Source organism: Stegostoma tigrinum, chromosome 26 (assembly GCF_030684315.1).
Source record: "Stegostoma tigrinum isolate sSteTig4 chromosome 26, sSteTig4.hap1, whole genome shotgun sequence".
NCBI lineage: Eukaryota > Metazoa > Chordata > Chondrichthyes > Orectolobiformes > Stegostomatidae > Stegostoma > Stegostoma tigrinum.
The window spans coordinates 51,004,346-51,025,565 of NC_081379.1; the positions used below are offsets into that span (position 1 = coordinate 51,004,346).

At 43.9% G+C, this 21,220-nt stretch overlaps 2 protein-coding genes across 2 annotated transcripts in view; one reads left to right on the forward strand and one right to left on the reverse strand.

Annotated features, from left to right (window-relative positions):
- The window catches only part of ess2 (ess-2 splicing factor homolog), a 42,736-nt gene extending 23,903 nt beyond the window's left edge, over nucleotides 1-18,833 (forward strand). The window contains exons 9-10 of the mRNA XM_048556039.1: nucleotides 855-970; nucleotides 10,836-18,833. Coding sequence (XP_048411996.1) covers nucleotides 855-970; nucleotides 10,836-11,106 — 387 coding nt within the window. The 3' untranslated portion in view covers nucleotides 11,107-18,833. The remainder of the gene's footprint in view (nucleotides 1-854; nucleotides 971-10,835) is intronic.
- On the reverse strand, nucleotides 15,315-16,855 carry LOC125464331 (testis-specific serine/threonine-protein kinase 1-like). The gene has a single exon (XM_048556640.1). The coding sequence runs from the start codon at nucleotides 16,794-16,796 to the stop codon at nucleotides 15,315-15,317; it is 1,482 nt and encodes a 493-aa protein (XP_048412597.1). The 5' UTR covers nucleotides 16,797-16,855.
- Nucleotides 18,834-21,220: the final 2,387 nt, after the last annotated feature.

Genomic DNA, 21,220 nt, shown 5'->3' on the forward strand with positions numbered 1-21,220 from the left:
TATGGTTTAGAAGGGGTGGATGCTAGGAAGTTGTTTCCGTTAGGCGGGGAGACTAGGATCCGTGGGCACAGTCTTAAAATTAGAGGGGGTAAATTTAAAACTGAAATGAGACGACATTTCTTCAGCCAGAGAGTGGTGGGCTTGTGGAATTCATTGCCGCAGAGCGCAGTGGACGTTGGATGCCTTCAAGGCAGAGATCGACAAATTCTTGATCTCAGAAGGAATCAAGGGCTACGGGGAGAGTGCAGGGAAGTGGCGTTGAAATGTCCATCAGCCATGATTTAAATGGCGGAGTGGACTTGATGGGCCAAATGGCCTTACTTCCACTCCTATGTCTTATGGTCTTATGGTCTTATGTTGAAGCTTATATGATCAGCCTGAGCTGTAACAACTTTGCCATCCACCATAATAAAAACTAAGGCTTACATCCAAGTGGTTGGCTTTTGGTCTTTGTAGCAGGCAGATTCTCCCTTCTGTAGAATTGTGGCTGGGCTTTTTCTAGGTTACTGACATCAACAAGAATAATAAACTAAGCCTTTTCAGAGAAGTGAGATAACAATCTGTCTAGCTGGATGAACACAGCAGGCCAAGCAGCATCTTAGGAGCACAAAAGCTGATGTTTCGGGCCTAGACCCTTCATCAGAAAAGCTTTTCTGGTGAAGGGTCTAGGCCCGAAACGTCAGCTTTTGTGCTCCTAAGATGCTGCTTGGCCTGTTATGTTCATCCAGCTCCACACATTGTTATCTCGGATAATCCAGCATCTGCAGTTCCCATGATCTCCATTTCAGGAAAGTGTCTGTTTAATTACTGTGATTTGTTTCCCTTTGATGCCAGCATATGTTTCTTTCTGACAGATTCTCGAACCAGGTCGCAGAGAAAGGTTAGGCCTAAAAATGGTCAATGAGGTTGCTGCTAAGAACAGAACCAAGAAGCAGGAAGCTCTGCGAAAGGCCACACAGAGTCTGGCCAGGTGAGATTGACTCCCTGCACCAACAGCTAGAGCTGGTGCTCTGTGCCTTGGTCCAGGGTTGGTTAGTTATCTTGTGCCCAGCAGGCAAGGTCACTGATTGTACCAATGGACTCCTTACAGCTGTTAGATTTAGTCCTTGAGAGAGTTGGGAAACACGTCCTCAGCCCAGCATAGCACTGGGCTGCTTTATACTGTGGGCCAGGTAAGAGAGAGCTACATTCAGCAATGTCCTGCTGGCAAGATTAGTGACACATAAAACAGAATGCCAGTAGGCACATCATGTTGAACTCATTTCCAGTTGGCTGTTGGTAAGTCATTGCTAAACAGACCATTTAAATAATTTTAATGTTGTGAAGTATTTTGGATTGATGAATTGGAGTCTCAATTATTAGAATACAGGAGAAGGTCTCGGCCCATCATATCTCCACCAGCTCTCTGAACACTTTGGCTTAGTGCTAATCTCCTGCTTTTACTGTTTGATACTGTGCATTGTTTCTCTTTTAATAATTATCTCATGCCACTTCCATGTAGTGCATTCCAGAGATGAACCACTCAATGTGTGAAAATGGTATTTTTCTGACCGCACATTGCTTTTCTTGCAAAGCACTTTAAATATGAACCCTCTGGTTCTCAATCCTCTTACCACTGGCAACAGTTTATCCCTGTCTACTTTGCCCACACTCTTCATGATTTTAAAAGCTTCTTATAAATCTCTGCTCAGCTTTCTTCTTTCAAGAAAAGCAGTTCCAAATTCAACAAGCTACCATCATAACTGAGATTTCTCACTGTTGGACTATTTAGGCAAGGTTGTGGGCGTGTGATGTTCTGCTGTGCTGAGCTAAGGCAGTGTGGTTCTAATTGCCATGAGCTACCAACTATGTGCATTGCATACCTGTGGGAAAATAGTGAAAACTAGGCCAGGCTACAATGCACTCAGCAGTTAAATAGTCTGCTTCCATTTAAGATCCACAGACTCACCATTTAAGAACAGTCCTTGAAACTTATGAGTTGTACTCAGTACAAACTGGGACACCAAGAGAATCTAAAATAGCAAGAGTAGGCCATTCAGCCTTCAAGCCCATTCTACTATTCAGTGAGATCGCATGTGATATCTTGATACTTGAATATTTTTCCAATCTTTTTGAAAATATGTTTGACCAAATCAATCAATCACAGTCTTGAACATATGATCTCAACAACTGAGTCTCCACAGCGACCTGGACAAAGAATTCCAAAAACTTACCAAAAGTGAAGAAATTCCTGACATCAGTTCTAAACTGCCTGTCCCTTATTTGGAGACTGTAACCCCTCTGGTTCTAGATCCAGCAGGCAGGGAAACATCTTCCTTGCATACACCAATTGGCGAACATTCCCACTTCTGACCTTATGATGAAGGGAAGGTCATTCATGAAGAAGCTGAAGATGGTTCGGCCTAGGACGTTACCCTGAGGAACTCCTGCAGAGTTGTCCTGGAGCTGAGATTTTGACCTCCTACAACCATGACCATCTTCCTATGTGTCAGGTATGACTCTAACCAACGGAGAGTTTGCCCCCTGATATTCATTCCAGTTTTGCTAGGGCTCCTTGATGCCACACTTGGTTGCCTGCAGCCTTGATATCAAGGACTGTCACTCTCACCTTACCTCTGGTATTCAGCTCTTTTATCCATGTTTGAACGAAGGCTGTAATGAGATCAGGACAAGTAGCAAATGACATTTGCACCACGCAAATGCTGGGCTATGTCATCACCAATAAGAAACAATCTAACCACTGCCTCTTGACATTCAATGGTGTTACCATCATTGAATCCTCCACTATCAACATCCTGGGGGTTACCATTAAACAGAAACTCAACTGGACACACCACATTAACACAGTGGCTGCAAGAGCAGGCCAGAAGCTAGAAATACTACGGTGAGTAACTTGCCTCCTGACTTCTCAAAGCATGTCCGCCATCTACAAGGCACAGGAATGTGGTGGAATACCTCCCACTTGCCTAGATGAGTGCAGCCCCAAAAATGCTCAAGAAGCTTGACACCATCCAGGACACAGCAGCCCACTTGATTGACACTACATCCACAAGCATTTACTCCCTCCACCACCGGGGTTCTTTAGCAGCTGTGTGTACTAACTCTAAGACGCACTTTAGGAATTCACCAAAGATCTTAGGCAGCACCTTTGAAACCCAGGACCACTTCCATCTACAAGGACAGGGGCACCAGATATATGGCAACACCACCACCTCTAAGTTCCCCTCCAAGTCACTCACCATCCTGACTTTGAAAAAAAGTGCTGTTTGTTCACTGTTACTGGGTCAAAATCCTGGAATTCCCTCCCTATTAGCATGGTGGGTCAAACCACAGCACTGCACAGGACTGTAGCAGTTCAAGAAGGCAGCTTACCACCACTTTCTAAAGGGCAACTAGGGATGGACAAGAAATGCTGGCCAGCCAGTGATGCCAACATCCTACAAATGAAGAGAGAAATATCCTTGTAAGGGCTTTGTAAGTTTGAATGAGATCACTCCTCATTCTTCTAAACTCTAGACAAAATGGTCTATTCTCAGTCTGTTCAATCTTGTCCAATAGAACAATCCTCTTAACTCAGAAATTGGTTTGGTGAACTTTTGTTGCGCTCCCTTTATGGCAAGAAAGGAGACCAAAACTATACACAGTCTCACCCAGGCAGGTATATAACTACAGGAAAGAGTCTTTACTCCTGTACTCAAATCCTCTTTGTAAGAAAAGCCAACACATCATTTGTCTTCCTAATTGCTTCCTCAATCAGCATGTTCATTTTCAGTGTCTCATGACCAAGTATACCCAAATCCCTTCAAAGTTCAACACTTTCCAGCTCTCAACATTTTAAAAATTGTTTTTCCTACCATTTCTTTCCATCCATTTGCATCCACTTCACAAAGCACAATCCTTCCTTGTTTTATGTCATCCTCAAACTTGGAAATATTACACTTAATCCCCTTGTCCAAATATTTGACAAAAACGTAAACTGCCAGAGAAACTCAGCAGGTGTGCAGTATCCATTGAGGCAGAGGAACAGAATTAATGTTTTGAGTCCAAGATGACATCTTTGGGACTCCAGCGTTCATAGTATTTTGCTTTCATCCAGAACGTTGATAGATATTATGGAAATCAGGGTAATATTAAAGCCAAAGAGGAGGCATATAAATTGGCCAGAAAAAGCAGCAAACCTGAGGGCTGGGAGGAATTTAAAATTCAGCAGAGTAGGACAAAGGGTTTAATTCGGAAGGAGAAAATAGAATATAAACGTAAGCTTGCAGAAAACATAAAAACTGACTGAAAAAGCTACTATAGGTATGCGAAGAGAAGAAGACCGATGAAGACAAATGTAGGTCCCTTGCAATTAGAATTAGGTGAATCCATAGTGGACAACAAAGAGATGGCAGACAACTTGAACAAATGCTTTGGATCTGCCTTCATTAAGGTGGACACAAATGGCCTTCCAAAAATGCAGGGGGACAAAGGGACAAGCATGAAGGAGGAACTGAAGGAAATACTTATTAGTTAGGAGATGGGATTAAAACACAATAAGTGCCCAGGGCCTGCATCCCAGAGTACCTAAGGTAGGGGCCCTAGAAATAGCAGATGCATTGGTGATCATTTTCCAGCATTCTGTAGACTCTGGAAGAGTTCTGATGAACTGGAGGATAGCCAATGTAACCCCACTTTTTTTAAAAAGGAGGGAGAGAAAAAATGGGGAATTAAAGGCCAGTTAGCCTGACATCAGTGTTGGAAAAATGTTGGAGTCAATTAAGGACGTAATAACTGAACATTTAGAAAGCAGTGACAGAATCGGTCCTAGACAGCAGGATTTACTAAAGGGAAATCATGCTTGACAAATCTTCTGGAATTTTTTGAGGATGTGATCAGTTGAGTGGACAAGGATGAATCAGTAGATGCTGTGTACCTGGCTTTTGACAAGATTCCACACAAGACATTAAAGGAAAGCTCAGGGCATCGGAGGTAATGTATTGATGTGGATAGAGAACTGGTTGGCGGACAGGAAACAGAGAGTTGGAATAAATGGTCCTTTTCTGAGTAGCAGGCAGTTACAAGGGGGGTGCCGCAGGGTTATGTGATGACACCTCAGCAGTTCACAACATACATTAATGATTTGGACAAAGGAATTGAATGCCCTACTTCTAAATTTACAGATGATACGAAGCTGGGTGGCAGTGTGTGCTGTGAGGAGAATGCGAAGAAGCTGCAGGGTGAACAGGCTGGCCGAGTGGTCAAATATTTGGCAAATGCAATATAATGTGACAGGATGTGGAAGCATTGGAAAAGGCGCAGAAAAGATTTACCAGGATGTTGCCTGGTCTGGAGCGCAGGCCCTATGAAGAAAGGGATTTGGGTCTGTTCTCATTGGAGAGAAGGAGGCTAAGAGGGGATTTAGTAGAGACATACAAGATGATCAGAGGATTAGATAGGGTGGACAGTGAGAGCCTTTTTCCAAGGACGATGACTTCAGCTTGTCCAAGGGGGCATAGCTACAAATTGAGGGGTGATAGATTTAAGAGACAGATGTCAGAGGCAGGTTCTTTAGTCAGAGTAAGGGCATGGAATGCCCTGCCTGCCAATGTAGTTAACTCAGCCACATTAGTGGCATTTAAACAGTCCTTGGATAAGCATATGGATGATGGGATAGTGTAGGGGGATGGGCTTAGATTAGTTCATAGGTCGGCATAACATTGAGGGCTGAAGGGCCTGTTCTGCGCTGTATTGTTCTATGTTCTATGTAATGTGAATAAATGTGAGGTTATGCACTTTGGTGGCAAAAACAGGAAGACAGGTTATTATCTGATTGGTGCCACTTTAGGAAAATGCGAGGTACAATGAGACATCGGTGTCATGGTGGAACAGTAGGATAGGTAGTGGCCTGGTGATATTATCGCTAGACTATAAATCTAGAGCTTAGGTTTGAATACCACCGCAGCAGATGGTGAAATTTAAATTCAATAATTAAAAAAGTAGTCTGGAATTAAGAATTTACTGATCACCATGAAATCATTGCCGATTGTTGGAATAACCCATCTGGTTCACTAATGTCCTTCAGGGAAGGAACTCTGCCACCGTCAACTGTTCTGGCTTATATGTGACTCCAGATCCACAGCAATGTGGTTGACTCTCAACTGCCCTACGAAATGGCCTAGCAAGCTACTCAGTGGTACCATTCACTACAAAGTCTCAAAGAAGTGAAACTAGACAGATCGACTGGCATCGACCTAGGCACCAGAAAAGACAATGACAGAAACAGCCCTGTCAACCCTGCAAAGTTAGTGCCAAAATTGGGACGTCTGTCTCACAGACTAGTTAAGCAACAGCCTGACATAGTCATGCTTAAGGAATCATACCTTATAGACAATGTCCCAGACACTACCCTCAACATCCTTGGATATGTCCTGTCCCACAGGCAGGACAGACCCAGCAGAGATGGTGGCACAGTGGTATACAGTCAGGAGAGTGTTGCTGTAGGAGTCCCCAACATTGACACAGGATCCTGTGAAGTCTCATGGCTTCAGGTTAAACATGGACATGGAAACTTCCTGCTGATTACCACATACTGTCCTCTCTCAGCTGATGAATCAGTGCTCCTCAATGTTAAGCAACACTTAGAGAAAGCACTGATGATGGCAAGGGCACAAAATGCACTTTGGGTGGGGGATTTCAACGTCCACCTCCAAGAGTAGCTCAGCAGCACTACTACTGATTGAGCTGGTCGGGTCCTAGAGGACGTAACTGCTAGAATGGGTCTGTGGCAGGTGGTGAGGGAACCAACAAGAGGGAAAAACATATTGGACCTCATCTCCTTACTAATCTGCCAGCTGCAGTTGTATCTGGCTCGGACGGTATCAGTAAGACTGGTCATTACACAGACCTTGTGGAGACAAAATCCTACCCTCACATTGAAAATAACCTTCATCGTGTTGTGTGGCACTGTTACCATGCTAAATGGGACAGACTTCACACAGATCTAGCAACTAAAGACTGGGCATCTATGAGGCGCTTTGGGCCCTTAATAGCAGCGGAATTGTATTCCAGCATAATCTGTAACCTCATGGCCTGGCGTATCCCCCACTCAACCATTACCATCAAGCGAGGGGATCATCCACTGGTTCAATGGAGAGTGCAGGAGGGCATGCCAGGAGCAACACCAGGCATATCTAAAGATGAGGTGTCAGTGTCCTCCAGTGGTCCCCAGCATTACAGATACCAGTGTTCAGCCAATTCCATTCACTCCATGTGATATCAAGAAATGGTTGGAGACACTGGACACTGCAAAGGCTATGGGCCCTGACAACATTCTGGCAATAGCACTGAAGACATGAGCTCCAGAAGTTGCTGCTCCCCTTGCCAAGCCATTCCAGTACAGTTACAACACTGGTATCTACCCGGCAATGTGAAAAATTGCCCAAGTGTGTCCTCTACACAAAAAGCAGGACAAATCCAACCTGGCCAATTACCGCCCCATCAGTCTACCCTCAATCATCAGTAAAGTGATGGAAGGTGTGATCAACAGTGCTATTAAGCAGCACCTGCTCAGCAATAACCTGCTTGTGATGCCCAGTTTGGGTTCTGCCAGGGCCACTCAGCTCCTGACCTCATCACAGCCCTGGTTCAAACATGGACAAAAGAGCTGAATTATGGAGGTCAGGTGAGAGTGACAGCCCTTTTGATATAAAGGCTGCATTTGACCGAGTGTGGTATCAGGGAGCCCTAGCAAACCTGGAATCAGTGGGTATCAGGGGCACACTCTCTGGTTGTTGGGAGTTGTATCTGACACAAAAGAAGATGGTCATGGTATTGGAGGTCATTCATCTCAGCTCCAGGACATCTCTGCAGCAGTTCCTCAGGGTAGTGTCCTCGGTCCAACCATCTTCAGCTGCTTCATCAATGACCTTCTCACCATCATTAGATCAGAAATGTGGACGTTCGCTGATGATGTTCAGCACCATTCACTGACGATTGCACAATGTTCAGCACCATTCTCCTCAGATACAGAAACAGTCCATGTTCAAATGCAACAGATCTTGACAATATCCAGTCTTGAGCTAACAAGTGGCAAGTAACATTCACACCGCACAAATGCCAGGCTATGACCATCTCCAATTAGAAACAATCTAACCACCACCCCATGACATTCAATGGTGTTACCATCACTGAATTTCCCACTATCAACATCCTGGGGGTCACCATTGACCAGAAATTCAACTGGACTCACCAAATAAACATAGTGGCTATGTAAGTAGGTCAGAAGCTAGGAATACTGCAGCGAATAACTTACTACTTGACTCCTCAAAGCCTATCTACCATCCTCAAGGCACAGGTCAGGAGCGTGATGGAATACTCCCCACTTGCCTGGATGAGTGCAGCCCCGACAACACTGAAGAAGCTTGACACCATCCAGGACAAAGCAGCCCACTTGATAGGCACTACGTTCACAAGCATCCATTCCCTCCACCACCGAAACTCAGTAGCAACAGTGTGTACTATCTACAAGAAATTCACCAAAGATCCTCAGACAGCACTTTCCAAACCCATGACCACTTCCATTGAGAAGGACAAGGGTAGCAGACAAATGTGAACACCACCATCTCCAAGCCACTCACCATCCTGACTTGGAAATATACTGCCATTCCTTCACTATTGCTGAGTCAAAATCCTGGAATTCCCTCCCTAATGACATTGTGGGTCAACCTACAACTGATGGACTGCAGATGGTCAAGAAGGCAGCTCACCACCACCTACTCAAGGCCGACTTAGGATTGGCAAGAAATGTTGGCCCTTCCAGCGGTGCCACATCCCACAGAAAAATGAATTGAACAAAAGCTGCTGAAGGTTGGCATGCAGGTGCAGCCAGGAGTGAGGAAAGCTGATTGCATACTGGCCTTCATAGCAAAAGGATTTGAGTATCAGAGTAAGAATGCCTTGCTGCAGCTCTATAGGGCCAATCTTGAGTACTGTGTGCAGTTTTAGGGGTGTCCTAGTCTGAAGAAGGACATTCTTGCTATTGAGAGAGTCCAGCGAAGGTTCACCAGACTCAGACAGAGGGGGAGGTGGACCGAAGATGGATAGAGGAGAAAATAGGTGGAGAGGAGACAGACAAGTTGATGAGGTGGGGATGGAGCCAGTAAAGGTGAGTGTAGGTAGAGAGGTAGGGAGGAGATAGGTCAGACCAGGGAGGACGTACAGGTCAAAGGGGTGGGATGAGGTTAGTAGGTTGGAAATGGAGGTGCGGCTTGAGGTGGGAGGAGGGGATAAGTGAGAGGAAGAACAGGTTAGGGAGGCGGGGACGAGTTGGGCTGGTTTTGGGATGCGGTGGTGGGAAGGCAAGATTTTGAAGCTTGTGAAATACATATTGATACCATTGGGTGCAGGGGTTCCCAAGTGGAATATGAGTTGCTGTTCCTGCAACCTTTGGGTGGCATCGTTGTGGCACTGTAGGAGGCCCAGGATGGACATGTCATCTGAGGAATGGGAGGGGCACTTGAAATGGTTCGCGATTGGGAGTTGCAGCTGTTTATTGCGAACCAAGACAGGTTGCAGAAACTGCAACTCGTATTCCGCTTGGGAACCTTGCAACCCAATGGTATCAATGTGTATTTCACAAGCTTCAAAATCTCCCCTCCCCCCATCACATCCCAAAACCAGCCCAAGTCGTTCCCGCCTCCCTAACCTGTTCTTCCTCCCACCTATCCCTTTCTCCCACCTCAAGCTGCATCCCCATTTCCTACCTATCATCCCGCCCCCTTGACCAGTCTGTCCTCCCTGGACTGACCTCCGTCCTCCCTGGACTGGCCTGTCTCCTCCCTACCTCCCCACCTACACTCACTTTTACTGGCTCCATCCCCGCCTCTTTAATTTGTCTGTCTCCTCTCCTCCTCTATCTATCTTCGGTCCGTCTCCCCCTCTCCCTATTAATTTCAGAACGCTCTTCCCTCCCCCATTTCTGATGAAGGGTCTAGGCCTGAAACATCAGCTTTCCTGGTCCTAAGTTGCTGCTTGGCCTGCTGTATTCATCCATCTCCACACCTTGTTATCTGAGATTCTCCAGCATCTGCAGTTCCTATTATCTCTGATTCCCGGGATGGTAGGACTGAAATATGAGGAAAGACTGGAATTTAGAAGAAGGGATATGTCAAAAAATATATAAAATCCTGATGGGACTGGACAGTCAAGGTGTGGGAAGAATGTTCCCAAAGTCGGGGATGTCCAGAATTAGGGCTCATATTCTAAGAATAAGGGGTAAGCTATTCATGACTGAGATGAGGAAGAATTATTTCATTTAAGGAGTTGTGAACCTGTGGAATTCTCACCCAGAGGAAGCTGCTGGGGCCAGTTCACTAGATGTATTCAAGAGTAAGCTGGATGTAGTCCTCGTGGCTCAAGGAATCAGTGGATATGGGTGAGGATAGGAATGGGATACTGAGATTGTGTGATTAACCATGATTGTATACCCCTGCACCTATTTTCTATGTTTCTCAATCCATGTCAGTAGACCTCCATCACAAGCTCCAAACCTCATCTTCACCCACCAGTTAATGTGCAGTAATTTTGTTTGGTGACCTCTTGTGTGAAACCTTATCAAAAACCAACTGAAAGTCAAATTTACCTCCTGCACTGGTTTCCCCTTACGTTTGGAGGATGGGGTTGACGGGTATGTTTTCTGGTCCTGGTTCGGAAAGCAGCATGGAAGTGACTGATAAGCTTGCCTTGGGAGGAAAGTGAAATATCTGAAAAGTACTGATTGGGTTGAGTTTATTTTGTGAGCTTTAGTCTGTGAGCTCATGGATATATTTCTTTCTCTCTATCTCTCTCTTTCCCAGTCTGTCTCCACATGGAATCAGCCCTGTGATGTCACCAGCCTTGCAGCGTCTCGTCAACCGGACATCCAGCAAGTATACAGACAGAGCTTTACGCGCTAGTTACACCCCATCACCAGCTCCCAAACAAACGCCACATTGTAAAACACCATGCGCTGGTGTAACGCCTAATGCTTTTGGTGCCTTGCACACCCCGGGCAACCAGGACCCCACCTCTATCACCGATAATCTACTGCAGCTGCCGAAGAGGAAGAAAGTTGCTGACCTGTCCTAGTGCTGAACACATTCCTCCACAACCAAGCGCCTCACTGCCCCTTCAACTCACAAAAGCTGATTGTGATGACTTTGGAAATCTGAAATATGTTGCAAAAATAATGGAAATATTTGAGAAGGAAATACGATTTCATGTTTATTCACATTCATGCCGACGTACATGCACAATTTCCCTGCCAAAGGATCCTTTCTGATTCAACAAACTTGGTTTTTGTGCAGCTTGCAATTACGGTCGATTCCAGCTCTATCTTTGCCAGCTCAACTATAACTTGTGAGCTTGTAATGTCTCTGACATTATAATGATTGAGCAATGAATATTTGGTACATCACACAGTGAGGCTTGCAGTGCATGCAGTCACAGAGCTGCCCAGCTACACGTTTCTGATGATCCAGTGCCACCACTGCTCCAGTTTCTTGGTGCCTGCAGTATACCTGCACTTAGAACTCTGGAAACTATTTCCATTATTTATTAATATCAGTGTTCACTTGTCTCCTGTGAACTACGGACAAACTTGCTCAACCCTTCGCTGTCACCCTTGAACCTGGAGGAGACAGCATCTGAGCTCTTTTCAAATTGAAGCTGTTTATTAGTTTGAATGATATGAAAATGTGGGCAAATTGGACATACTTTCTTGAAAACCCAACTTACCCTGGCAACATCCTGGCAGAGTTCCCTCTCCTCCATCGCCCTGTCCTCTTCTGCTCTGTACCTCTCACCTCTCCTCCTCCCCCTCTACCTACCCTCACTCCTCTCCTCTGTCATCACTTACGTTCCTCTCCTCCTCCAACCCCCTCCCCCCTCCAAACCCCTCCCCTTGTCTCCTCCTCTGTCCCCTTCCCCTATTCTCTCCTCCTCTTCTGTCACCCATCCCCTCTCTTGTCTTCCATCACCCCTCCCCTCCTCTATCACCACTCTCCACTCCTCCTCCACTGTCCCCCTCCCCTCACCCCTCCTATCTTCTGTTCTCTCACCTTTCTTCCACCCTCCACAGCCCCTCCCCTCCTCCGTACCACTTGCTTTTCCTTCTGTCTCTCCTCCATCACCCTCACCTCTCCTCCTCCACCATTCTTCTCCCCTCTCTTCTCCTCCATCCCCCTCCTCTCTCCTTGTCCATCCACATCCCCTCTCTTCTCCATCACCCCTTCCCACTCCTTAAGCTTCCCTCCCTTCTCCTCTTTCCTCTGTCACCCTCCCCTTCTTCTTCTTTCCTTCATCACCCCATCAGCCCTCCCTTCTCTCCTCCACCATCACCCGTCACCACCCCATCTCCTCTCTTTCTTTTCCCCTCCCTTCCCCTCTCTTTGTTACATATATTCTTATCCACACCCTCTCTTTGCTCCCTTCACCATGCCACCTGTGCCCTGTCCTGCCCTCTCTACATCTCAATTTATTTCTCTCTTTCTCTCCTTTATCTCTCTCTCTCTCTTCATCCTTTCTGTCACTCTCATTCTTTCTTTACCCTTCTGTATGCCTGTCTCTCTTTCCCTCCATATGTGTGTTTCTCTTTTTCTCCATAAATCTTTCGCTGTCTCCCTTCATATCTCTCATTATGACTCTATGTCTTAATCTCTCTTTGGTCTCCTCCATCCACCAACCCCAACCACTACCCTAGTCCTCCCCATTCCTCTGACTACGCCCTTCCCTCTTTTGCATCTCCTGGCTCTCTCCATGTGCTGTTTCTGTTGTTGTAATGCTGCTTGTTGACATTAAACTTCCTTGGGGAATCCCTTGTTCTTGTCCTAGGCAGTGGGCTGTGGCTGGTGATGTCTTTTTCTTCTTTGGGTTTCTGGAGTTGTAACACTTCAAGCGGACTGCAGGGTAGAGACACCCCTCAATTAGGCTGGTTATTGGTTCATGTCAATGACTGAGCTCTGTCTCTCAGCTGAATGATAATTCACTCCGTGGCTCTGTCTGCCTTTGCATTTTTATGAAGGCATTTTTGCAATGTTAGGTGCATCAGGTAAGGGCACAATCCATTGCAGTACAATATGGTTTGACAATTTCTATTATTATTCTCAATTAATCAAGTCATTTTTTCCCCTGTAACAAATGCTCCAATGGTAAATACGGAAAAAAACAGTGCATCTCCATTGCATTTTTTTGAAAAAATTCAAGGTAAAGATTTTCAAATTAGAAGCCATGTGGCAGTATAATGAGGATTGGGGAGTACAGAGAAGAAGGAAAGAGATATGAAATTTAATTTGCATTAACTAAACACTAAGTAGATTGAAATGTAAACTCTTTTTAAGTGAAAGCTGCGTTGTATTTGAGTGTCCCTTTGAGCTATGTGTGGTACACTTTGCTAATCTCCATAATCTTTGAGAGCATTAATTCAAGCAGGCGAAGATATTGGAGTCACGTATAGGCAAGGGATGCAGGTTTCCCTATCTCAAGGACATGCTAAGCTTTTTATCCCAAGATGGCAGGCTTCATGCTCATTACCCAGTGCCAACCACTGACTAAATTCAGTTTCATTGTTTGTCCCAAGTGTGGTTCTAAGTAAGATGGATTATCAACCAGGCCCAGCAGCACTGAGCTCCTGTAAACTGAATGACCAAGATTTGAGGCAGACAATGAGTGAGATTCTGAGAAAAGGAAAAGAAGTAAAGTTCTGTCAGTGGCTTCATGTTATTAGCTGGAATGGTCCAGACCAGAAGGTGCAGAGAATAAGACTCTGCAGATCAGTCTTTGTCCTGATGAAGCAATATCAGAACTGAATATGGCAGCCGAGTAGTAGGAAGTCATGAAGAGCTCAAGAACCAGATTGTCCTTCCTAACCCCACCTTTCATTTTATATCATCCTCATTCACGAGATTTCTTTTGCTGGACTGAATTTGTTTATCCTGTTTCAGGCACTGATTGACTGAACCATGTGTCATTCTCAGGTCCTAGCTCTTTGCTTTCATCATTCAATGCTGTAATAAAAGCATCAGCAACATTTTGTAAATAGAGAAAAAAGACTTGTGCATTTCATGGCCACTTAACATCTCCAAGTGCTGTATAGCCAATAACATACTTTCAAAGCATAGTCACTGTTGTAATGTAGGAAACATGGCAACCAATTTCCAATTTACACACAAATAACACCCACAACAGCAATGATATCATTCATAGATAATCTGTTTTTTGTGATGTTAATTAAGGGGTATATATTAGTCAGGGCATGGAGTTAGCTCCTTCACACTTTGAATTTTTAAAAATATTTGTTCATTGGATGTTAAAAGTCAGTCACATTACTGTAGGTCTGGAGATATACGTAGGGCAGATCGGGTAAGAATGGCAGATTTTCTTCCCTCAAGAACTTCAGTGAATCTGATGGATTTTTGATAACATGGTTGCCATCAAGCCAGTTTTTCACTCTAGATTTTTATTGAATACAAATTTCACTCTTTGCCAGGGTGGGATTAATGAGCATGCCCCCAGAACATTAACCGGGGGTTCTGAATTACTAGTCCAACAGCGTTACTTACCCTGCCATTGCCCATCCCCATCTTTAGAATGCTACCATGCCATCTTTTACAAGCACCAAAGACTTCTCTTTCATTCCTTATCTGAAAAATGGCACTTCTGACAGTATGGCATACCTTCAATACTGTACTGGAAAGTGAGCCTCAATTGCTTTACATTGATACTGCTCCTGTGAAACTGTTTTATAAACCCAATACAACATGAAGCTAGAAAGATATTAATGCAGGTGACCAAATGCGTGTTAAATATAAATGTTATGAGGTGCATCTTAAAGGATGAAATTGAATAGTGAGATTTAAAGAAGGGGATTCCAAAGCTTAGGGCCCAGGCAATTAAAAGCAAAACCACTAATATTGAAATGGTTGATGTTGAAGATGGAGAAGCATTCAGAATGAGAGTACAGCAGAAATCTTGCAGTAAAGTTCTTTGCAAAGCTGGAGTTGATTTTGGGAAGTGGGTGGGCGCATTGGAAGTGTTTAGCATACAAATGGATGAGGCTGTGGAGAAATTTTAAAACAAATAAGAGAATTTTAAAATCAGGAACTAATGTAGTCAGTAAGTGCAGGGTTCACTTTGCTGTATTGTATTGCAAACTCTGCTTTAGTCTCACTGTAAATATTAAAGGTTCATTAGTTTCTCCTTGTTCTTTATTAGATTTCTTTTATAAGCAGTAAGACAGATGACTCGTTCAGAGGTTGGTTGTTTTTACTGGGTAGCTGAACTTTTGTCTATCTTGATATCTAGGTGCGAGATTTGCTCGAATGTTTGCCCCGTTTTTCAATAGATTTTGACTTTCTGGAACTAACTTTTTTCAGCTCTGCCTTGCTCTGTGCTTCAATGAAACTCTCCTGGTCAGGATAGACCTCGCTGTCATCAGGATGATCCTCATCAGTTAGTCTCAAGCTTCTCGATTTGCGCCTGCTGCTCTTTGTATCTGTTCTTGGTTCCAGTCTGCTGTCAGTTTCAGGGTCGGTTCTGGCATCTTGGTTTAGAGACTTCTCCGCCCTTGACCCAGTCTTGGTTCCACTCCTGTGCTCAGATCTTGGTACTTTGGAATGGTGCTTTGTGTCCCTTGCTTCCTGAGGTGAGATGCTGCCCTTGAAATCCGATTTCCCCTCATTCCTGGTCTCGTCTTTCTGCTCAGCTTCATGTTTGCCATCTGCTTTGTCCCGCTTCATGTTCATCCACTCGTGTTTTGCCTCATGTTTCATGTCCACCCATTCATGGCCTGTTTCAATTTCCCACTGGTACTTTGCATCTTGCTTTTGCTCTGTTTTTCCTTCATGTCGGTCGTCCTTGGTATGGCCATGCTTCTCATCTCTCTTCTCGTCTCTCTTCTCGTCTTTCTTCTCTGTGCTTTGTTCCACTTTTTTGGTTGAAGTTGTTTCTTTGATTTTGGCAGTAAAGAGCCAAGGATGTTCCAGGACCTCTTCAATGGTGAGCCGTTTGCTCGTGTCAGGGTGGAGCATACGATAGATCAGTTCCTTGCAGTCTGCAGGAACCACCTTTGAACGGGGAAAATCCACCCTATGCTCTTTCTGAATCCTAAGCATCCTTTTGATGTTGGAGTCATCGTACGGCATCGATCCACACACCATGATGAAAAGGATTACCCCAAGGCTCCAAACGTCATACACTTTGGGCTGGTAAGGAATGCCCTGCAGGACTTCAGGAGCTGCATATGCTGCAGAGCCACAAAAGGTTTTGCTGAGCAAGGGTCGTCCCTGATCATCTGTACTGCATCGCTTAGCAAAACCAAAGTCTGAGAGCTTGACATTGAAGTCCTTATCGAGAAGGAGGTTCTCGCACTTTAAATCCCGGTGGACTACACCTAGCTCATGACAGTGCTTGACAGCCAGTGCCAACTGACGGAACATCTTACGTGATACCTCCTCAGGTAAAGCCCCCCTTGTTTTAATGAACTCCAGTAAATCTCCCTGAACACCCAACTCCATTATAATATAAACCTTTCCATCTGAAGTCTCAAAAATCTCAAAGGTTTTTACAATGTAGCGATGATTGAGGATAGCCAAGATTTCCAACTCACGGGGCAGAAATTTCTCCAGGAAATCAGCAGGCGCTTTCCTCCTGTCGATGATTTTAACAGCCACGTTAGTCTTCAGCCGGTCAGAATAGGCAGACTTGACTTTGGCATATGACCCCTCCCCCAGGTTGACACCTAAGGTGTAGCCCCGTTTTTTCAGGACTACCCCATCATCCATGGTGCTGTGACATCAATATGTGAGTGCACACTCCCTTCCTCCCTCTTACCTACTCACAAACTCCATGGAAATAGGCTCATAGGCACTTCTGCACAGCATACAAGTGTTCAGTGTACCCTTTCAGTCCTGAAAAAGACTTATTTTCACAAACAGTAACTTTAGTAAAGTCACTGTCTTGGATCTGGTAACTGCGGTTGTGATGGATCTAAAAAGAATGTTTGCGTTGTGACATAAAGATGATGGCACAATGATCATAATATGACTGCAGGATGCTACAATGCAAGATTTTGTTATACTATGTTTTGGGACTATGCCTTTAAAATGAAGAGGTTAAATGACCTGTTCTGAAGTCTACATTACAACATACCTTGATGATGTGGCCATCATAGATTAAAGAGAGGCCCAGGTTGTTTTGCTGAGAAGAAGGTGCAAAGTGTTTACATTGGGATCCAATGTCAGCAGCAGCAATTGTGTTTACTCATCATCTGCTAAATTCCAGGAAAGTGTTAACATTGTAAACTGTTAGGCTTTACAGTCTTTAAAAGAGAATTGAAATCTCATCAATCAGCATTTCTCCCTGGTTACAAAGGCTGGGTAATTCACATTGTCATGGAGATAGGCTTAGAAGGGGGAGAAGAATTTCAAAGATACCCTGAAATTCTCAAACGCTGGTTGCTTGCTAGGATTCAAAAGAAACAGCAGCTTAAAAGCAAAAGTCTGTGGTTCACTGTGCACGAATGCAGTTGGGAACTCAGGCTGTGCTTGAAAGACCAAATTGGTGAAGATTTGAAATGAGACTGGGCTTGTACTGGAAGGAAAATGAGCAGGAATTGCTCTCACTGTGAAAGGAATTTCTGGAGTTCAGCATTACAAGCTGGGGTAGAAAAGATACGAGTGTAAACCCTTTGGAGCTAAGAATTGTGTTGGAATGGGTTCGAGAAATTTGAAGGTGTACCTGAGGGTACTGGTTAAATATCTCTGCAACCTTTATGCCGTCTTTACACATCAAAAGCAACAGAGACAAAGTTAACCGAATCATCGATTTTCACCTGATTTCATCCATATTCACTGTTGGCCCATCAGGCCAGTTCAATCTCTGTTTATCACTACTGGATTGTTGTCAGCGCTGCTGTGGTTGTACAGATGAAACTCTGAAGATGAAAAACTGAAGAAACACAGAGCTCTTGATGATCCAGTGACCTCTCAAATTATGATTCCCTTCCAAATAGGGCCCACACCACATTGCCATGACCTGTCAAATCGGATCAAGTAAGATCCTTGCAGGAGACAGCATATTTTTAGACAATAGACTGAAAATGAGAAAAAAAATTGGATGCTCCCTTTAAAAGGTGAGAGGCTACATGGCATTGTTCATCGTTTTGGAAGACTGATTGAAACTAAATGGGACATATGAAGTAATGTTACTCTTTGAGACTAGAGAGACCGGACAATCTGGCAGCATTTGTTATGAGTTCTGGAAAGCTCAACGTAGCAACAACTCTCTAATTGGTCAGGATGCAGTCTAACACAATCTCGTGAGGAGGGTGAAACCGAGAGAAGTGAGAAGACCTCCAGAGGTTAGTTGTAGCAATTTATGTCTCTTCTCTCTGTAACATTGCTCCCTCCAATCTTCTGTCAAACAAGCAGAAGAAAATACATTCAGAAATGTTGAAAGAAATGTCATAAAACCTACAGAGAACTGGAAAGACCCCAGGTTCAACCAAACAACCAGTGAACTAAAATCTGATCATCACTGTGAAGATCAGGTTGAGGCATCATGCAAGAAAGAAAAAGCATTGTGAAACTAACTCATCTAGTTTTGGATTTTGGACTGCTGATACAGAACTCTGGTCTCCTGACTATTTTCCCCCTCCACTTAATAGTTGTGTTTGGTCTGTTTTTGTTTTCCTTTGTTTGTGCATATGGCTTTTAAAGAAGTTCAAGTTTGATATATGTACATTAGATACTTTGTCCTTTATGCTGTTCTTGATAATGTTAAGAGTGTTACAATAAACAATTATTTTTATTGCTACTGAAGTACCTGGTATGGTTTGCTTTTATCCTGTATAGCTTAAGTTATGCAAATTGGTGCTCATGTTGTAATCAAATCTTCACATTTGTGACTCTGGGAATATTGGGTCATGTTTTCCAACACACTTCCATAGTGGATTGAGACATTGCAGAAAATATGAACCATTCATATCTAGGCACTTCCTTTCGAAGGATGGATACTAGATTTCTCATTGCCTTTAATGAGCCAACTCAGTTTCAGCTGACTGAGGGAAAGAATATTTGAGGATGAAGATACCTGGTCTGATGATATGAAGCCTGATAGACATAGGCCGATGTTTCTTCATTAGAGAGGCTCAACTGTAATTTTGACTGAAAAGCTGTAACTCCCAACCTCCTTTGCCTTCTGTTAACCAAATGAAAATCCTCAGGCCTGCAATATTTCACCTATCATCTAAGGAGTGTGTTTGTAATACAGGTGCATGTTACAGCTTTGTAAATCATATTTCTGCATGTGAGAGTGAATGAGTTGTTATGATTATATTTAAGAATTGTAAGAAATAAACATTTACCTTTTTTTGTTTAAAATTGAAAGAAATCTTGATTCCTGACTCTTCATTTAAATGACCTCTTTAAAGTCAAGGAATTAAAACATTCCTCCTCTCTTACATCTTATTACAGTCACTAAAGATGTAAGAAAAGGATACAATTATCCCACATCTCTCCCACTCCATAATAAGCTATATTAAACACAAGTTAAACTGCAATTAGAGAACTGCAGTTATTTCAAGAAATCTCACTTAAAAGGAACAGAGAAGAATTGAAAAGATGTTCCCATGGACTTATATGATGAGGAAAGGACGGATCGGCTGGAGTTGATTTCTTTGGAACAGAAGACACTACGGGTGATTGAATTTGTGGTGTACACGATCGTGAGGGTCCTGGATGCAGTGGATAGGAAAGAACCAATTTCCGTTAGCAGAGAGATCAGTAAGTAGCAGGATTAAATTGCAGGTAATACCTATTTGTACACAAAGCAAGAACCTTGTAAGATAGAGATAGTAGGAACTGCTGATGGAGTCTGAGATAACAAGGTGTAACAGCTGGATGAACACAGCAGAACAGAACAGTCTGGAACCTTCTTCAGAAAATATTCTGATCTGAAGAAGGGTCCAGACCCAAAACGTCAGCTTTCCTGCTCCCCTGATGCTGCCTGGCCTGCTGTGTTCATCCAGTTCTACACCTTGCAGCCTCATAAGATAATTTTCTTGCACTCAGTAAGGAACCTCAACTGTCAACTGACCGAGGCAGAAATCACAGAAGAGCAGGTTGTGGTCCAACAGGTTTATTTGAACGCAGAAGCTCACAATTTCTAAGAAACCTGTTGGAATTTAACCTGATGTTGTGTGACTTCTGAATTTGTCCATCCCAGACCAACACCAGCGCCTCCACCCTTACAAGGTGAAACACCATTTGAAAACAAATTCATTGCTTGAAAAGGTTGCAGATATATTATCCTGAGTGTAAAAAGCTAGAATAAATTGAAGGCTTAAGGAATGCTAAGACTGTGAAAGGTTGTATGAGGGGTGAAAGTTGAATGGATGTACGGCTTGTGTTTCGTTGTTTGCGTATCACATTTTACAATGAAAAAATGGTGTTCCATTGATATAGATGGGGGCGTGTTCTCCTTTCTTTATGAAGTCAATGATCAGTTCTTTAGTTTTGCTGACGTTCAGAGACAGATTGTTTTCATTGCATTACTTCACCAAGCTCTCTATCCCCATTCTGAATTTTGACTCATTGTTATTAGATATCCATCCCTCTATGGTGGTGTTGTCAGCGAATGACTCTGTTGCCAAATTCGAAGGTATACAGGGAGTACAGTAGAAGGCTGAGGACCCATCCTTTGCAGGCTCCAGTGTTGAATGTTATTGTGGAGGGGGTGCAGCTACTTATCCTCACTAATTGCAGCCTGTGCGTCAGAAACTTGAGGATTCAGTTGCAGAGGGCGGAGCTGATATAAATCAAGCTGTGAGGAGAGACTGGATAGGTTTGTTTTCTTCAGAGCAGAGATGACTGAGAGGGGACATGATTGAAGTATATAAAATTATGATAGTTATGGACAGGGTGAATAGAGAGCAGCTGTTCTCCTTCGTTGAGGGGTCAATCACAAGAAATCTTGGTTTTAGGGTATCCCTTAATTCCCTTTCTATTCCAAATATTGGTCAAGGATAACAAAGTGTGGAGCTGGATGAACACAGCAGGCCAAGCAGATCTTAGGAGCACAAAAGCTGACGTTTCGGGCCTAGACCCTTCATCAGAAAAGGGGGAGGAGGACAGGTTTCTGAAATAAATAGGGGGAGAGGGGGAGATGGATCGAAGATGGATAGAGGAGAAGATAGGTGGAGAGGAGA